The 19,814-nt window shown below is 42.1% G+C and overlaps 1 protein-coding gene across 1 annotated transcript in view; it reads left to right on the top strand.

Annotated features, from left to right (window-relative positions):
- Window positions 1–19,814, top strand: part of THSD1 (thrombospondin type 1 domain containing 1) — a 34,791-nt gene that overhangs the window by 2,881 nt on the left and 12,096 nt on the right. Inside the window, exons 3-4 of the mRNA XM_074960080.1 lie at window positions 4,961–5,099; window positions 14,950–15,912. Coding sequence (XP_074816181.1) covers window positions 5,042–5,099; window positions 14,950–15,912 — 1,021 coding nt within the window. The 5' untranslated portion in view covers window positions 4,961–5,041. The remainder of the gene's footprint in view (window positions 1–4,960; window positions 5,100–14,949; window positions 15,913–19,814) is intronic.

Raw genomic sequence — 19,814 nt, 5'->3', positions numbered from 1 at the left:
GTCTATTGCAGAGAAGGGGTGCGGTTCCAAGGCTTCTCAGGGTGGGTAGAGGGGAACAAGAGAAGATTGGGGATCTGAGAGGGAGGAGGAGGGTGAGCACTTGCTGTTGGGAGAAGTGCGGGAGCCACCAAAACTGCTGCTCCCCTTAACACTGAAGTGGGTCAGAATTGTGAGAGTGGAAAGATGTTGCTTTAAGTCAAGTTCATTTTATAACCTTATTGAACTAAATCCTCAAGTAGTGTTCATTAAGTATCTGGTTAACTGTTGAAGGCCCTTTGAAGTGTAGTATATAATCTGCTTTATATGAAGACTTACCTTCCTTTACAAAGAGGGAATATTTGCTGCATAATATAATGATTCTCCTACAGAAGCTGGTAATGAACAGATATTTGTGCCATCACACTGGCTCTTGGATCTTTGGCAGTTGCTGTAAAAACAGATCTGGAAATTAAAGGAATCCACTGGGTGGTAAAGAGTTTTCTGTCTATTTTATATAAAATCAGTAGAGTCAGCAGCATGACTATGAAGCAAGAGTCCTGTAATTTTTAGTATGTGGGAAAACTCATTTGAATAGGTGAAAACAGTCTATGTAAATTTAGCAGGCTGTGTCCCATAAGTCCACTTGACTTAAATATACTAGTCTGTCAATATTTGCACCAGGCTGAGATGGGAGAAAAAGATGGAGGGAGCAATAAGGGGAGAGGATTGAGGCATGTGTATGGAGCCACAGAGGGAACAGGAAGAAATGAGAGCAGAGATGTAAACGGGTATAGGATTGAAACTGAAGCTCAGAACTTGAAATGTGAGACTGCAAGCTCTTCACTACACTGAGAGTTTTTAGCAATTCTTTCACAGTTGGTCACCAACTGCTGATGCTCCAGCAGTGCTAGCGAAGGTGAGAACACTAGTGTAGACTGCATGCAAACATTTTTATCACTGTATTGAAGCCTCCTCTGAGCAGATCTAGACAAATCGGTGGTAAACACACTGGCACTTGATCTATATTAGTGCTTCCACCAGTTGAGCAGCATTGGTACTAGGCCAATGGTGGGAGAATTTCTAAAATTCTTCATGTAGGTACAGCCTAAAACAGTGGCTCTGAACCTTTCCAGACTACTGTACCCCTTTCAGGAGTCTGATTTGTTTTCCATACCCCCAAGTTTCACCTCACTGAAAAACAACTTGCTTACAAAAATCAGACATAAAAATACAAGTGTGACAGCATGCTATAACTGAAAAATTGCTGACTTTCTCATTTTTACCATATAATTATAAAATAAATCCACTGGAATATAAATATTGTACTTGCATTTCAGTGTATATTATGTAGAGTAATATAAACAAGTCACTGTATGAAATTTTACTTTGTATTGACTTCGCTAGTGCTTTTTATGTAGCCTGTTGTAAAGCTAGGGAAATACGTAGATGAGTTGACATACCCCCGGAAAATCTCTGCATATCCCCAGGGGTACACGTAGTCCTGGTTGAGAATCACTGTCCTAAAAGACTGGAAAGGATTTAAGGAGATGATTTTATCAGGGGAATTTTGAATAGATGAAAAGGGTAAAGGCCAAAGAAGAGAAGGTTGCAATTATTATTTGCATTACAGTAGCACCTAAAGACCCCAACTAATTTTGGGACCCCCATTGTGCTAGGTGCTGTGCATATGCTTTGTAAGAGAGAATCCTTGCCCCGATAGGTTTATACTCTAAATAGACAAGACAGGCAAAGGGTGGGACTGGAAACAGAGGCACAGAGATATAATAATAATACCTAGCTCTTATCTAATGATTTTCATCATTAGGTCTCAAAGCGCTTTGCACAGAAGGTCAATATCCACATTTTACAGATGGGGAAACTGATGCATTCACCACCGTCACCCCTATCCTCAAGACAACCTCACACACGCACACTGGAGTCACTCACAGCCACCCCTCACCTCTGATGCACTCCCTCCCCAACACACTGGGGTCACTCACAGCCAATTGTCCTGTTCTGTTCATTCCCGCTGAAGCATCTGGCATTGGCCACTGTCAGAAGACAAGATACTGGGCTAGACGGACCTTTGGTCTGACCCAATATGGCCATCCTTATGTTCTTATGATAGGAATGGAGGAATTGCCATACAGGACTTATAGTCCACCTGATCTGGTATCTTGTCCCTGACGATGGCCAGTACCACATGTTGCAAAGGGAAGTGCAAGAATACCCATAAAAGGCAGTTATGGAATAATCTGCCCATTTTAACCTTTAGCAGTGGATTTATGTCTTGAGACATAAGGCTTAATTATCACTGTATAATCTGCATCCTCTCTAATATAACTGTGGATGTTCTCACTACCTATATCAATGTCTAATGCTTTTTAGAATCCTGTTAAGGCCTTGGACTCAGTGATGATTACATTCTTCAGATATATGTGGCTTTATTATCATATTACCCTTTACTTATTGCTTTGCCAAGCTGTGCATGCTACTATTAATCAGTCTCTCTGCTGGGTAAGAGAATGTGGAGGAAGGATGGACATGGGGAATACAGGAGAAGAAACCAAGAAAATAACAAACTTTTATGTGATATTCCTCCTATATTCTAGATCAATGACTTTAACAATCTTGTCAATATTAAATGAACTCACTGTGTTTACGATTACTGACAAATTGAATGGTCTGCATTGTGACTGAGAGACTTAAAACTGTCTCACTGTCACCTTTGTGCTCTTCCCCCATCTATTGGCTGTATCTACCTGTGTTCTCTCATCTTAAAATTAGATTATAAACTCTATCGAGCCAGAACTCATTCTTCATTGTGTTTGTACAGTATCTAGAACAGTAGGGTAGACACCATTATAATGCAAATAATAATAATAGCCTTTCTTTGATAATAGTGCCTTTTGGGAGGGTCTTATCTTTTGGGTTGATTGTAACTTCCTTTTCAAACAAATTGTTGCTGCTGCGATCATAGTCGTCGTCCTACTTTTTTTTACTAAAAGCTTCATGGAGATTTACTCGATTTACTTTAAAACAAAATTGTGATTATTCTATATAAGTGGAACGAAAATAAAAAATATGCATTGTAGGACGAATTGTCAAAAATGGCATCTATAATTGTGGCACAATCAACTGCAGGTGAAACTGACAAAATTTAGAATTAAAATATCTGATTCACCAATAAAATAGATGGGAAAACTCCAAATTTTAGCACCTTCCCCCTCTGATTAATATCAAGGATGTCCAAACAAATTGTAGATCTAACAGTGATTATTACATATATTGATAAACCTGAACCAAAAGGGAAGTCTAAGAATCAATGACAGATTTGTATTGATTCATTTTTGTGCTAATGAGAATTCTCTTAAACACAAACAAAACAGTTAACAGAAAGCAAAGTTATTGATGGTTTTATATATGCAAGTGCTGGAATAAATTGCCTAGGGAGGTTGTGGAATCTCCATCATTGGAGATTTTTAAGAGCAGGGTAGACAAACACCTGTCAGGGATGGTCTAGATCAGGGGTGGGCAAACTTTTTGGCTCGAGGGCCACATCGGGGTTGCAAAACTATATGGAGGGCCGGGTAGGGAAGGCTGTGCCTCCCCAAACAGCCTGGCCCCCGCACTCTATCTGCCCCCTCCCACTTCCTGCCCCCTCAGAATCCCTGACCCATCCAACCCCCCTGCTCCTTGTCCCCTGACCGCCCCCTCCTTGGACCCCCACCCCGAATTGCCCCCCAGGACCTCATCCCCTATCTAACCCCTGCTGCTCCCTGTCCCCTGACTGCCCCAACCCCTATCCACACCCCCAACTCCTGACAGGCCCCCTGGGACTCCCACGCCCTATCCAACCCCCCCTGTTCCCTGAGCCCCCCCAAAACCTCCCACCCATCTAACCCCCCCGCTCCCTGAGTGCCCCCCCCCAGAACCCCTGACCCATCCAACCGCCCCCTGTCCCCTCACTGCTGCCCCGGGACCCCCCGCCCCCTTACCATGCCAGAGCCAGTCACGCCACCACGCTGCCCAGCAACAGCAGTGGGCCAGAGCACTGGCGGCACAGCATGGCCCGCTCAGGCTGCAGGGGAGGGGGGACAGCAGGGGAGCGACCGGGAGCTCGCCTCCCCGGCCGGGAGCTCAGGGGCCGGGCAGGATGTGGCCCGCAGGCCGTAGTTTGCCCATCTCTGGTCTAGATAATACTTACTCCTGCCATGACTGCAGGGAACTGGAGTAGATGACCTCTCCAGGTCCCTTCCAGTCCTACGATTCAATGAACACTAGCAATAATCCCTCAGTACCTATGTGTGCAGAGGTCAGAATCCATGTTGTATTCTCAATTTTAACTAATCTGTACTTTATATGAATCCTGTTGCTTTAGCGCAGGGGTTCTCAAACTGTGGGTCAGGACCCTATTTTATGGGGTCACCAGGGCTCATGTTAGACTTGCTGGAGCCCAATGCCTGGGGCCGAAGAGCAAGGGCTTCGGCCCAGGGAAGCGGGACTCGGGGTTCAGCTTTGGCCCCCACCCTGATCCGGGGCGGCAGGGCTTGGGCAGGCTCAGACCCCCTCCTGGGGTCATGCAGTAATGTTTTTTGTCAGAAGGAGGGTCACGGTGCAATGAAGTTTGAGAACCCCTGCTTTAGTGCATCGAGATCCTTATATAAAAGCTGACTGCTGCAGTCTTTGCAATGGAATTGCTATCCAGACCTTAACAGGTTGGTTGGAAGGGTAAAGCGATAAGAAAATCTCATTGTTCTGATACAGGAACTGACATTGGGGAGGTGAACTTTGTTATATACTGAATTGTAGCCATGCATGTCTAGGTGCACTGGAGATATGTAGCTGATTGTAAGGTGGATAGAAGAGGAAATGGAGATATTAAGTATTTGTCAAAAGTTTTTCAACTAATGTTCAGGTTTTTTTTCTTTTATGAAGCAAATTCAACAGGGTTCTAATTTTTTGAAGTTTTAATTTTCAGGTGTTCTTGAAAAAAGTGTGTGCGCTTTGGGGGTGGAAAAGGACATGAGGAATAAAAGGACCTGGGAGCCCACTGATCAGAATGAAACAGATGTTGAAAGATTTTTCAAATCTATTGTTAGTTGTGCTCTGTGATTATGGTGAGTATTGTAACTCTAAAAGGCGTACTGTAGATATTTAACTAAAGTCATTTGAAAATGTTAATGTGTAGTGGTGTTAACAGATGATCTGGTTCATTGGGAACATGCACAGAATCCATCTCAGGAGTGCCCAGAAATATAGTCTTGGACTTGTGAAAAATGTAAATGACTTAACTGAAGGCTGTATTTGTATTAGAACAGAAGGAGGACCTTCTCCAGCTGTGGATTTGTTCAGAATAAGAAACATAATATACTGAATAGATTTCTGTGGGTATCAGCAAGCAATCCTGGCTGTCACGCGTAACTAACTGAGCAATGTTATATGGCAAACCTTCTATATCACTAAAAAGAAAAGGAGTACTTGTGGCACCTTAGAGACTAACCAATTTATTTGAGCATAAGCTTTCGTGAGCTACAGTGAGCTGTAGCTCACCAAAGCTTATGCTCAAATAAATTGGTTAGTCTCTAAGGTGCCACAAGTACTCCTTTTCTTTTTGCGAATACAGACTAACACGGCTGTTACTCTGAAACCTTCTATATCACTGTAGTTCACATAATTCAAAGGAAGTGGGGGAATGTAGAGCAATGAAAATTTTTTCCAATGCACTTAAGTGATGTAGGAGCCCTAAATGCCAGTTTTCAAAAGTGACAGGCACCTAGGTGCTTAAAAACCATTGACTTTTCAGAGAGACATGAGTTACTAAGTGTCTAATTCACTTTGAAAATGGGGTTTAAGCTCCTAATTCACTTAGATGTTTTGAAAATGTTATCCCTAACATTTAAATTAAGTGAAGTTGGTATTTTGACTCTCAGTACATTTTCAAGCTCAAGCAAGAAAATTAAGCTATGCATTGCTTAACCTTAGTGTACAGCCTTGAAAAGTTTGGAGTCCTGATTTAGTCTGCTTCTATGGATGTGGTGTGGTAACAGGCTGCACACTGGCCAAAAAGATGAAGACCAGATATAAATGGTGCAAAATTTACAGCTATTTGCTCTCAAAATATGTGTGAGAAACTGAATTACAGACAGTTATTAAATACTGCACCTGCCCCGTTACACAAACCCACATCTTTGCTCCCAACACTATGACAAGAGATCAGTTCTACATTTAACAGGCCTTTCAATTGTAACAGTTTGGGATGTAATCTAGCTTACAATAAAAATGGGGACATTTGTTTTTTGTGATGGCATGTAGATGTCAACTCCCTGCCATTTTAATCAGACAAGTTTAACTAGAAAAGTTAACAATACAGTATTGAATGAGAGACATGGTGAAGATAAATGATTAATCCACGTATGTCTGGGTGAAATGAAATATTATGTCTATAACTTTGTGAGGGGACTACCATGCGTACAAACATTACCTAGTTAACCCACAAATGTAAAAGCCATGATTCTTACACTAAATGGAACTTTGTTCAATCAGTCTAATTACAAGGTGAGGCTAGGGATGCTAAATCTTCATGATAACATTTTTAGCATTTTAGCTCTTGTAGTGACAATATTTCTGATATAAAAAATACTCCATAGCCCAGAAAATAACTGCCAAGCAATTTTGTGTATATACTCATTTCATTTTTGGTCACACACATCTATTTTTACCCATCTATTTCCTTCCCATCTCTACTACAGCAGAAGTACATACTGTGATACAGCATGGCCAGAAGGCAGCAGGAGAGTGATATAGGAGAGATATGTAACTCCCAGGATGAGGAGAAGCCTTATTCCCTGTAGAGGGAAGAAAGGTTTCTATAGAGTCATTAAAAGCACCTGAAGCCAATTAGAGCACCTGAAGCTAGTCACCTGATAAAACCCCCCTGCTTCAATCAGCCAGGGGAAGGAGCAGAGAGCAGTTAGCAGGAGCAGAGTGTAGTTTGGAGGAGCTGAAATAGAGGAGAGTTTGGAGAAGTGCTGTGGCTGGCTAGAAGACCAAGACCGTAGGTAAACAGACACCTGGTTTGTGCAGAGAGAGGGCAGGAAGCCCCACAAGCTGAAGAACTGGAGAGGGAAGTAGCCCAGGGGAAGGAAGCACTAGTTCAAGTGGTTTACCACTATCCTTAGGGCCCCTGGGCTGGGACCTGGAGTAGAGGGTGGGCCCGGGTCCCTCCTTCTCCACTACCCTTCTCTGGGTTACTAGTGGGAGAGTAGATATCCTAGTTCAGAGGCAGGAAACTATGCCCTGAACACACACCCCCCCTCGCCCAAGAAGAGGAAGCGCGGGACCCATAATAATCGTACCGGCAATTTGCCACAATACTAAAAATACCTGTATAATCTGGAAGATTACCTTGCAGTAAAATAAAATATTCTTCTTAAACCTTATCATTACTAAGATGTACACGTTTTAAAAATCTGACTGCCAGTAAAATACTGATAGCTGAGAAGCCCAGTTTGGTTTAAATATAATTTTAAAAAAATTAGAAAAATACCCAGAAATACAAAATTATTTTCACTTTTAGGAGAAAAAACTCTGATCACAATAGCAGCCAGTTCTTGCAGTAACTACACTGGCAGATCATTGCATCACAACCAGGACCCACAAAAGGCTAAAAACAATCCAAGGCAGGCTACCCATGCTATTGGGATCAAAGTCTGGCTGGTGATGCACCCACATTCATACCAGAAAGCAGCAGCAGCAGTATGCGATGGAAGTTGGCTGCCCCTATTCTAGGCCCTTGTGAAAGTCCTGAAGCGGCTGCTCTGTCAGTGTATGACCAGAATATTCCTACTCTTATACAAAGATAGAGAAAGGAGAGTGTGCACTTGGGCTAATCTCAGTCAAAGTGCACCAACCCAATGACAGCTGCCCCCAGTAACACCCACTTTCCAAGACTTACCATATGATTCATATTGAAGTCAATAGCAGGTACATCACTAAAACCCCATGCACTACTTCTATTTCTTGGGGTATGTCTACTCTTAATATACAGCGGCACAGTGTAGACATTACCTATGCCGACAGGAGGGGTTCTCCCATGGGCTTAGGTACTCCACCTCCCTGAGAGGTGGTAACTAGGTTAACAGGAGAGTTCTTTCATCAACCTAGTGCTGTCTACACCAGGGGGTAAGTTGATATAGCTACATCTCTCAGGGATGTGGATTTTTCATACTCCTGAGAGACATGACTTTACTGACGTAAATTCCTAGTGTAAACCAGGCCTTACAGTACTATACAGTCTGTATCAATAAGGTAAATAGGAATCAGGATGGTATTATAAGAGATGCAGGTAGCAATGCATATAGTTAAGATTGCCTGATACTTTCCATTATAAGACCCTATTTTCAATTGCTGATAGCATTGCCAAGCTTAAATCATTTGGGCTGAAATCTTTCATCTTTTATGTCTGCCTGAGGCTGATTTTTCACATTTCAGCTAAAATGGTTCATCCCTTTTCAAGAATGAGATTGTTTGGCCCAGTTAAATAATTCTTTCAACCCTTTTGTTGAGAAACTCTAGCACCTCTGTGCTATGGAGCAGTGAGCTGACATTTGGCTGGGAGGACACCCTTGTATCAGGGATGTGCTTTTTGTTGCTCCCTGTGAATATATGCCCAAATCTGGCCAATTGCTAAGCACCTGAAAAATCACACATCACCCATGCCCAGTAGAGACTGTTAGAATTTTGTAGCTAAATTCTCTGAAGATTCTGTCTGCACAGAGCATGCTTCAGCTCTTCGTAACTCTTATTTATCAATCAGACTCCACAAGCAGCATCCCTACAGAGAAATTGAGCATGCACCATTCCAGGGTTGCAGGGTCTGAGCTGGACTGTCCCTGAAATTGCTTCTCCTGGTTTCCAAGGGTCATTGTGGCACTGAACACTGGAGCTGAGAGTAGAAGCCAGGAGTGGAAGACTGAGAGTGAGAGGAGGGGGGGCAAAAGATTTGAGGAGGCAGGAACACAGATTTGAGAGAGGGATAGGAGCCAAGGATGAGGGAGGATAGGAGTAGGGGTGGGGGATGAGGGGAAGTCCTAGAGACAGGCAGAAGCTGAGGAGAATGGGTAACAGGAAAGAGCAGAGGGAGAAGAAAGTATAGGAGCAGAAAGGGACTGGGAGAAGCTGGGGAAAGGAGCAAGGTACATGGGTCTGTAACCACTATATTACACTTTTCTAGAGAACCTGGAATGGACCCATTATTCCTGATGCTCACCATTCCTTTGCTGTCCAGCAAATATCTGTGAAACACACTGGCAAAATGTGTGTCTGAGCCCCATCTAGTGGCTGGTCCACATTGAAGATAACAGCCTATTATTGCAACCAGTTCTTCCATTAGCTCAAATAATAGAGGACTATGCTATGGATCTAAAAATCCCCACCCTGGTGATGACCTGTGTTGGGGGTTAGTATGGTTCTATATGATGGATTATTTTAGTCTTAAAATGTTCAAATTTTTTTAAAAATTAGGAAATTATTGGAGCTGGTTGGGAATTTTTCAACAAAATATTTTTTCACTGCAAAATGTTGATTTGTCAAATTGGACATTTTATTTGTGTGAAAGGGTTGGTTTAGATGAATTTCCTGTTCTAAAAAATTAAAAAGTTTTTAAATTGTCAAGTGGGACATTTCAATATTTTTAAATGAAAAGTTCAGATTTTTTTGTTAAAAATGACTTTGTTTTGAAATGTAAGTTAATGTATAGTTAAAAAAAAGTTTAAAAGGATCAACATTGAAACAAAATGTTTTAAAACGATCAAAACAAAATGTTTGAAGTGACTGAATGCAATTTGGGGGGGGGGGGGGCAATTTTTAGTTTGTGAAAATTGAGTTTTTTGACTTGATTCAGGCCTGGAAAAGTTTTCAAAATTTTAGAAATCTTCATGAGATCTGAAAACCATTTCCTTCTCAACTCTAGAAACTACATTAAAAAAAAAAACTATGTTAAAAGAACATTATGGTTGCAAAGAAATTAGAAAATGGCAGAATTGAGGTTGCCCTCTTGTGCATATGCATTGTGATTAGGGTTCTACCAAATTTGCGGCCGTGAAAATCGTGACATGTATTGTGAAAAATGGTCTCTGGCCACCCAGCTCTGAAAGCAGAGTGGGTGCCAAGCTCTGAAGGCAGCAGCACGGCTGCCCTTACTTCACTGCTGCTGCTGGCGGCGGCACTGCCTTCAGAGCTAGGTGCTCAGGCAGCAGCCACCGCTCTCCCGCTACCCAGCTTCAGGCAGTGCCGCTGCCAGCAGCAGCGGAGAAGTAATGGTGGCAATACCGTGACCCCCTAATATGCTTGTGATCCCTTTTTGGGCTGGGGTCCCAAGTTTGAGAAATGTTGCAGAGAAATCACACATTTTTGGGGGGTTGGTCATGGCATGAATAACAAATTTCACGGATGTGTAACACATCCACAAAATTTGCTATTTATGCTGTGATCAACTCATGAAAAATGTGTGATTTCTCCACAATTTAAGCAACCCCCAAATTATGATAGTCTTTAATTATATGATTTTTTCCCACAGGACCCCTGACTTATTCAGTGCACAAGTTGGACCTACTCTGGGAATGAATCAGGGTTGTGTAGTGAATGAGGCTATTTTCTTTAGGACCCCTTCCTCATTGTTTCAGAAGTTGCAAGGTGTGTAGTGAGTGAGGCAGGGAATAGCAGGAAGAGAAAGGATAGACAGTCGCATGGATAAGGCAGTTGAATGGTGCCCTGTAGAAGTGGATTCTGTCCCTGTCTCTGCCACAGGTTTTCTTTGTGATGCTGAGGAAGTCATGTAAGCAAAAATTCTCAAAGGTGGCCAGTGTCTGTTTACTAAAAATATCCCTGACAAAATGAGAATTTGCAGATCATAAGAACATAACATAAGAACGGCCATACTGGGTCAGACCAAAGGTCCATCTAGCCCAGTATCCTGTCTTCTGACAGTGGCCAGTGGCAGGTGCTCCAGAGGGAATGAACAGACCAGGTAATCATCAAGTGATCCATCCCCTGTCGCCCACTCCCAGCTTCTGGCAAACAGAGGCTAGGGACACCATCCCTGCCCATCCTGGCTAATAGCCATTGATGGACCTCTCCTCCATGAATTTATCTAGTTCTTTTTTTAACCCTGTTCTAGGGTCCCCACACTAATTCAAGCTGGGCAGCTGTAGGGACTAGGAGCTGCCTGGAGCTGCGGGGTACTCCTGCTGCCTGCAGCAGGGGCTAGGAACTCAGGCATTCCCTGCCACCTACAGGGCCCAGGAGCTTGGGTTCCTCTGCAGCAGCCTGCCACTCCCAGTGGCCCGCAGCAGTCGGGAGCTCGGGGATTCCTTGCCACCCCTGGTAGCCGGGAGCTCTGGGGTTTCCCGGCAGCGCTACGCCCAGTGGCAGGGAGCTGGGGGTTCCCCACTGCCACCCACCAGGAGCTGGAGGGGTCACCCCTCTGTCCCAGGCAGCAGGGAGCTCAGGGGTTTCCCCTCTGCTGCCCACCAGGAGTGGCGCAGCAGGGGAGCCCTGAGCTCCTAACGGCAGGGAGCTGCGGTGGCTGGGAGCTGTAGGGGCTGCCAGAGATGGCGGAGGTACCCCACAGCCTCCTGCCCCAGTGGGCGGCAGGGGACCCTGCAGCTCCCAACCACTGCAGGCTGCAGTCATTACTTCTGCAACATCCATGACTAAATTGCAGCCTTAATTACAAACACATACTGCAGATTTAAAGAGTGTGGAGTATTATTAATTTATAATTAATACTTTGCACTTCTGTAGCACCCTCCATCCAAGGATCTCAAAGCATTTTACAGATATTAACAAAGTAAGTCCCAAAGCACAGCACCCCGGTGAGGCAGATAAGTGTCATTCTCATTTTGCAGATAACTTCTCTGTGCCTCAGATTCCTAAGTGAGTTGCCTGCGGTCTCACAGGAGAATTATAGCAGAACTGGGATCTCTCTAAGTCCTGTGCATTAGATATTGTCTTTCCCTGCTAGTCAAAGCATGTTCCAGAATAATTTGATATCCTGCACAAGCATGCTCATGCCACAATTAGATTTAAAGTAAAACCACTCCGTTTATAATGAAATGATGTCATTTCGACATGCTGCACCACATCTTAGATGGGGAAAAAATGCTGCCGTTATCATTGCTTTTATTTTCAGCTCTTTCACTCCTCAAGCATCTCTGTGATGCAAATGAGTAAAATAAAATGAGTTTTTCAAAGAGACCTTATTAAGGGAACAAGAGCCAACTATCCCACTGCATAGGAAAGATGGGAAGAGACCACTCTGGCTTAATTAGTCAATGATTTGAAGCTCAAAAGAGAGTCCTACAAAAAGTGGAAACTAGGTCAAATTACAAAGGCTGAATATAAACAAATTACACGAATATGTAAGGACAAAATTAGAAAGCCCAAGGCACAAAATGAGATTAAACTAGCTAGAGACATAAAGGGTAACAAGAAAACATTCTACAAATCCATTAGAAGCAAGAGGGAGACTAAGGACAGCGTAGGCCCATTCTCAGTGAGGAGAGTGGGGTGGGAAGTAATCACAGAAAATGTGGAAATGGCAGAAGTGCTAACAGACTTTTTTGTTTCAGTTTTCACCAAAAAGGTTGGTGGTGATTGGATGTCTAACATAGAGAATGCCAGTGAAAATGAGTTAGGATCTGAGGCTAAAATAAAAGAAGAACAAGTTAAATATTACTTAGACTAGTTAATGTCTTCATGTTGCCAGGGCGTGATGAAATACATCCTAGAATACTCAAGGAGCTGACTGAGGAGATATCTGAGCCATTAGCAATTATCTTTGAAAACTCAGGGAAGACAGGAGTGATTCCAGAGGACTGGAAAAGGGCAAATATAGTGCCAGTCTATAAAAAGGGAAATAAGGACAACCTGGGGAATTATTGACCAGTCAGTTTAACTTCAATAACCAAAAAGATAATGGAGCAAATAATTAATCAATCAATTTGCAAACACCTAGAAGATAATAAGGTGATAAATAACAGTCAGCATGGATTTGTCAAGAACAAATCATGTCAAACCAACCTAATAGCTTTCTTTGACAGAGTAACAAGCCTTGCGGATGGGGGGGAAGTGGTAGATTTGGTATATCTTGAGTTTAGTAAGGCTTTTGATACTGTCTCACATTGACTTTCTCATAAACAAAGTAGGGAAATCCAACCTAGATGGGGCTACTATAAGGTGGATGCATAACTGGTTGGAAAACCATCATTACCAGTGGTTCACAGTCAAGCTGGAATGGCATATCAAATGGGATCCTGCAGGAATCAGTCCTGGGTCTGATCTGTTCAATATCTTCATCAGTGATTTAGATAATGGCATAGAGAGTTCACTTATAAATTTTGCTGACAATACCAAGCTGGGCGGGGTTGCAAGAGCTTTGGTGGACAGGAATAAAATCCAAAATGATCTGGACAAACTGGAGAAATGGTCTGAAGTAAATAGGATGAAATTCAATAAGAACAAATGCAAAGTACTCCACTTAGGAAGGAACAATCAATTGCACACATGAAAAATGACTACCTAGGAAGGAGTACTATGGAAAGGGATCTGGGGGTTATAGTGGATCACAAGCTAAATGAGTCAAGAGTGTAACACTGTTGCAAAAAAAAGCAAACATCATTCTGGGATGCATTAGCAGGAGTGTTGTAAGCAAGACACAAGAAGTAATTCTTCTGCTCTTCTCCCCACTGATAAGGCCTCAACTGGAGTATTGTGTACAGTTCTGGGTGTCACATTTCAGGAAAGATGTGGAAAAATTACAGAAAATCCAGAGGAGAGAAACACAAATGATTAAAGGTCTAGAAAACATGACCTATGAGGGAGGATTGAAAAAACTGGGTTTGTTCAGTCTGGAGAAGATTGAGGGGGGGCCATGATAACAGTTTTCAAATACATGAAAGGTTTTTCACAAGGAGGAGGGAGAAAAATTGTTGTTCTTAATCTCTGAGGATAGGACAAGAAGTGAGGGGCTTAAATTGCAGCAAGGGAGGTTTAGGTTGGACATTAGGAAAAACTTCCTAAATGTCAGGGTAGTTAAGCACTGGAATAAATTGCCTAGGGCGGTTGTGGAATCTCTGTCATTGGAGGTTTTTAAGAGCAGGTTAGACAAACACCTGTCAGGATGGTCTAGATAATTCTTAGTCCTGCCTTGAGTGCAGGGGACTGGACTAGAAGACTTGTTGAGGTCCCTTCCAATGCTACACTTCTATGATTCTATGAAAGATTTGTAAACTAGCAGTATGAAAGGTGGCTTCAAAAAGCATCATATAGTATTGTTAATTTGTATAACTTGGGTGGTATTTTCTACACTTCTGCTTTTAGAAACTCCAATTCTATTTTTTTTTTCATTATAGTAAAAGTAAGTGGAACAGCAGCAGGACATTGTGTAGCTGGGAGAGATCTTGATTTTGAATAAAAGATAAAGAAGGATAATTCAGAAGCAGGACCTCAAATTACTTTTGCTTGATAGATTTTAAAGTTGGGAACTACAAAAGGCCTTCATAACTAAGATATGAATTTTTAAGGGATCTTTTCTGAAAGGTTGTCCTGTAATTAAGCTTTATAAATAAAATGATTATTAATTGTAAAGCAGTGGTTTCCAATTGCTGCTAGACATCACCTGCACTGATACTTCAGGCTTGTGTGACTCATGTTCTCTGCTCTTCCCGTTGTGCACACTGTAATTTCTGATGGAGCTTGATTTGCTCCAAACCACAGCTCTGCATGAATGGAAAGGGGTGAGCGCCAGTTGGTATAGCCAAGGTCTTACTCGACTAAATTGATTCATTTGCTTTGAAAGGATGGGGCACCACTTCTTAAAGCAGCTGATTGTCCATAATATTAATGAAATGTGTGGTATTCACTTTTCTTTTTGCTTATTAACAGTTTTGTGAAACTGTTTTCTTTCAGTTCTTGGTGAAATGGAATATCTCCTCTTGGAGCGACCACGTCATGTAGCCTTAAGTAACGACACAGTGTCTGTTGATTTTCAGTACTTTGTCAATGGTAATGTGACAGCAAAGAATGTATCCATCCTACTGCTGGATGCCAGCACCAACCGGACGATTGCAAAAAAACAGCTTCCACCAAGCCAGTCACGGGGAATGGTAGGGTTTGAATGTTTCTATTTCAAGAGTGCTGGGGACTATTGGTTCAGAATGATCTCTGAGATTGATAATGGCACTGAAATTCACTGGAAGGGTGGGAGCACCCTCCTAAGTGTGGAATGGCCTGTATTTCACATTGACTTGAACAGGACCTCTGAGGCACTCAGGAGTTTCCTTCAGGTTGGACTTTTCACGAACAAACAACTGTGTGCTATGAATGAGAGAGTGGTTTCATTGGACGTGATATTCACCAACAGCCTTTATGAACTAGGAAGATTAAGCTCTGATGAGGCATTGGGAATGCGAACTACCAAAGGAATCTTTGTCTCTGGATCCCAGTGGGTGGAGTTTGACTGCCCACCTATTGATCAAGACATGTATGTCACTGTGTTACTGAAATCATTAGAGACCAACTCAGTCATCGCCTCAACAGGGCCCATAGACCTCATCCACAAATTTGGATACAAACTAGTGGTGGCACCAGAAGTGATGTGCAAGTCATCCATTCTGGTGTTTATTGTCTCCCCTCCATGCATGGCCATCAATGGGAAGGTTGCTGTGTATAAGGAAGCTCTCAGACGTCCTGGTGAAAGAACGATGTGGCTAGATGAAAATGTCCTACGCCCAGGGAGCAACAGAACAGAATTTAACTGCACTTTGTTTGACATGGGGAAAAATAAATATTGCTTTGAATTTTTTGACATTTCAAGCCAAAGCCAGTCGCCCCCAAGAGTTAAGGAATGTATGGTGATCCGAAGGAATATAGGTTTGTATTGACATTTTCTGTCTTTAATTAGAAACCCTGTAGGAAAATGACCATCCTTCTATATTGTCAATAAGGATGATAACCTGGATTGATGAAGTTGTAGCTTTTTGAGTCTCATAGCACCAGACAAAATAAGTCATGATTAACTGCTGATGGAATAAAATTTAGTTTGTGTGTGAACAGATACACCAGGATGGTTGATAACAGGTGGTACTGCAATGGTTTAATGTCACCACTACATTAGAGGTACTCTAACCACAAGTCCAAACCTGCCATGCCAGTGGATTATCTGGATATCTAGTCCCAATAGGAACTAAAATCTGGTAATCGCAAAGAATTACATGAGAAACTGCTATAGTAGCTAGGGGCCAATTTCGTGCCCATTTGAAATTACTGGGAGTTTTGCTAATGTGATCAGGATTTGGCCATAATGGAAGAACTCTCTCCTGGGTGCATAGCTCATAGGTTTCTTTGGCAGTCTTTCAGTTGGGAATGGTAGATTGGAATCCCAGGTTTGGTAGTGCTCACAGTATCATGGAGGGGAGAGGTGAGTGTCAAAATCACTACTGATTCATGGAGGGCAGTTGTAACTAGAGACTGGCTAAGGAGGTGGTGTTTAGATGGGGGTGGTGTTTAGATGGGGATGGGGTTTTGAGGGTGGTTTATGTTCAAGGATAACCCAGGGACAGATGCCACTCCATTCTCATGAGCTATGGTGCAGTTTCTGTTGACCCTAGTCCACAATGTGAAAATGAGATCGTTCTAGTTTTGGACCTGACCTGGAATCAAATTCATAGGTCAGATTCAAATCCAGGGGTATAACCAATTGTCACTCCCACAAAATTCAAAGTGTTTTAGATTAGAGCTTCCGATTCTGGCCCATCCCTAATTTTAACAGTCTCTTGAACGAATGTTTCCTCTGTCTTCTCTTGTGCGTTGAAGTGACAAAACTGGAATTTTAGAGCTCCTCATAGATTGACAGTCTCTAAAATTAACACGAGCTTTATAATTTCAGTCCTTCATAAAGTAAGGAGATGCTATACTGTCTGTGGCTTAATTACATTTGTGCTGCTATGCTGTTTTAAAACCTACAAAACAGAATGAAGTAAAACTACTAACTTTTCAGTTACCAGTGTATAGCATGAAAATTACTTCTACGCTCACTGCATGGAAAACTCATCTCATCAACTTCAGTTTCCCTCATTACTCTGTTTCTGACACACACAAAACATTTAAAAAATTCATACATTAATCAAGGCAATTCTTCTATAGCTAGAAGAAGGAGAAAGATTATTTATATTTCTTTCCCCTACCTAGGTGCTTGGATGCTACAGTTCTGTGGTCTATATAAGTATTGAGTCAGACAGATACCTACAATATGACACAAATACATTCCAGTGCCCATTATTTCTGTTTTATTTTGTGGGATTCACTTTAAGTTATGACTCCCTGCAATTTGCTTTGTAGCCTTTGCTTTCACTATAGTAATGTGTTTACGAGCTCCAGCAGAAAGAATCAGGCTACACATGTGAAGAAAGTCACTTACATAAATCCTGACAAGTTACTTGTACAGAGCAGATAAAAGCAACCCTATACCACGTAACTGTAAATAAAATGTCAACTTCAAATTAATTAGACTGCAGGACATCTGACTTTGTGGCAGTGTCTGCAGGACTTCAAAGGCCCATGGCAGCATTCTAGATGCACAAGTTATTCTGCGAAGGGTGCAGCCATCTGAAGACAGTACAAAGATGGAAATCTTTGCTGCTTCTGCATGAGCTGGAGTGGCATTCCAAGTCAGAACTTTGTCATGAAGCCCCTCTCCTGAATGATCTGGCTGTGCTTCAGCCTGGCTTGGGATTGTGTTGTGTCTAAAGACCTTGATCCCATGACAGACTGCATTTGTGAAATAAAGACAGATGTGTTAATATTTTTCTTTTGTAAGATGTAGAAGAAGAAATAGAGTAACCTATTATCCTTTTGTGATTCTGGCCCAATGGGCAGTTTGAGCACAGATTTGGCTTTGAGATCCTGGACCCCATACCAAGGAGATTAGGTCACCTTGTGCTGCATTATGGGTGGAAGGGCACAGAATGCATCTCTTATGCTGTGGCACCCAAGAGCATTAGTGATGCCTGTGAAGAGGGAGTTCCTCGTACATCCTCTGAGTAGTAAATACAGGTCTCTAGGTAACCCTGAACAGACCAAAATGCCATTCCAGTACTCCCATCTCAGACCCATCCATTTTTAAACAATGTCAGCGTTTGTTTAAAAAAAAGTCTATCCCGTCTAAGGTTGTGAAATAAACCTTTTAAATGTGAACCAATGTTGTGCAGTTTTCCTAAACCTGCAGAGAGAGGGGCCGTGAGACAATAGCTCAGATGGGTGTGGCTACTCTGACTATTCATCTCAATGGGGTGCTAACTCTGAAGCTTAATGATAGCACCTTAAATGTCAAAAGTTAACTGCTTCTCTGTTGATTTTAGTAAAATCATCCAGCTAATCTATCTATCTAGTTTGGTTCTATACCATAGAAGTGTGAGATACAAAATTCCTGTTAGGCCACTGTATGCATTACCTGGATCGCCGCAAGTTTGTTCTCTTCACTGTGTTCTCCTGTGTTTTGTCCAGTACTCTTTTAAAATGTCCCAAGCAGCAAGGCTTTCACCAGTTTGCTTGAGAGAATATTCCATGTTCTAGTCCTGATCCCATTTGAAGTTTCTGGGCTTTACTCTACTAAAAATAATCAAAAATAGTATCAATAGCACTCATCATTGGGAAGGTTTTCTTGACCTTTCTGGTCTTAATTTCACCCCATTACACTTAGTTATACCTGAGGATGAAGTTCAGCCTGCATGCAATTCCCATTAAATCCAATGAGAGTTGTGCTTTCTTACATCAGGGCTCAATTTTGATCCCTAGTGTTCTTAGTGAGCAATACAAAGGGGTAAGGAGAAGGTGGTTAGTAGCACCTTGAAAGTACAGCTGCTACCAAAGAAGGGTGAAAGGGAACAGGAGGAGAGCCACCATAAGAAGGGGCAGTAGTTACCAAGGGAAGGGAGCAGAAGAGCAGTATCTAGGGAAAGGATGAGACACGGGTAAAGTTCCATCAAAATTTGTTCCACCAGGTCCCTGAGTAAGTAAGATTATATTAATCAGACCCCCTTATTCTGTGAGTGTTCTAATCCCTAGGAAGATCTGAGAACCATCTAGTTTTATAACCTGAATCCATATCTGACACATTTAGCTGATGTGGTTTTAATTGGGATAAAAATAGAATTTGCAGATTAATTCAAAGTAACCAGTTATGACAGTATTAGAAAAGAGATCTTATGCGCAAGACTGCTCCATTACTACAAAACTATGCCTGCTTTACAAGTCTCTTAGGGCCCAATCCTGTTCCCATTTACATCAATAAGAGAAGGAGCAGGTCCTTACTCTCCATATTCCAGATAAATTTTTTATACGTCTGCTGTGATGTACTAATATGGACAGCCCTTAACTTCTTGCAATAACTTTGCAAGAGCACTGAATGTGGAATTTTTAGAGGGGTCATTTTGGGGGGGGGGGAAATTAATCTGAGTTGATTGTTCTGTTGGGTAACATGCTATATTATAGCGTCCCATTGCAAGTTGAGAATGAAACACACAATTGGAGAGAGATGCTACACAAAACAATTAAAACAGTCACTCACTTGTGTTTGTTTTTCATGACTCCCAAATTGCCAGTGTGTTTCAAATTGTCTAACTCATCAGTTAAACACCTGCATGTTGATAGGCTCCCCAATTTTACATTAAAAATTCACATTTAACAGTTAGTTTACAGTCTGTGTCTTCTTCTGTAGTAAACATTTTCCCCTGGCTCTTTAGATCCATTTGTCTTAATGATTTTGTGTCCATGGA

The sequence above is a fragment of the Natator depressus genome, chromosome 1 (genome assembly GCF_965152275.1).
Source record: "Natator depressus isolate rNatDep1 chromosome 1, rNatDep2.hap1, whole genome shotgun sequence".
Classification (NCBI taxonomy): Eukaryota; Metazoa; Chordata; order Testudines; family Cheloniidae; genus Natator; species Natator depressus.
Note: the sequence above shows the minus strand (reverse complement) of the source record. Positions and strands in the feature narration are given on the sequence as shown.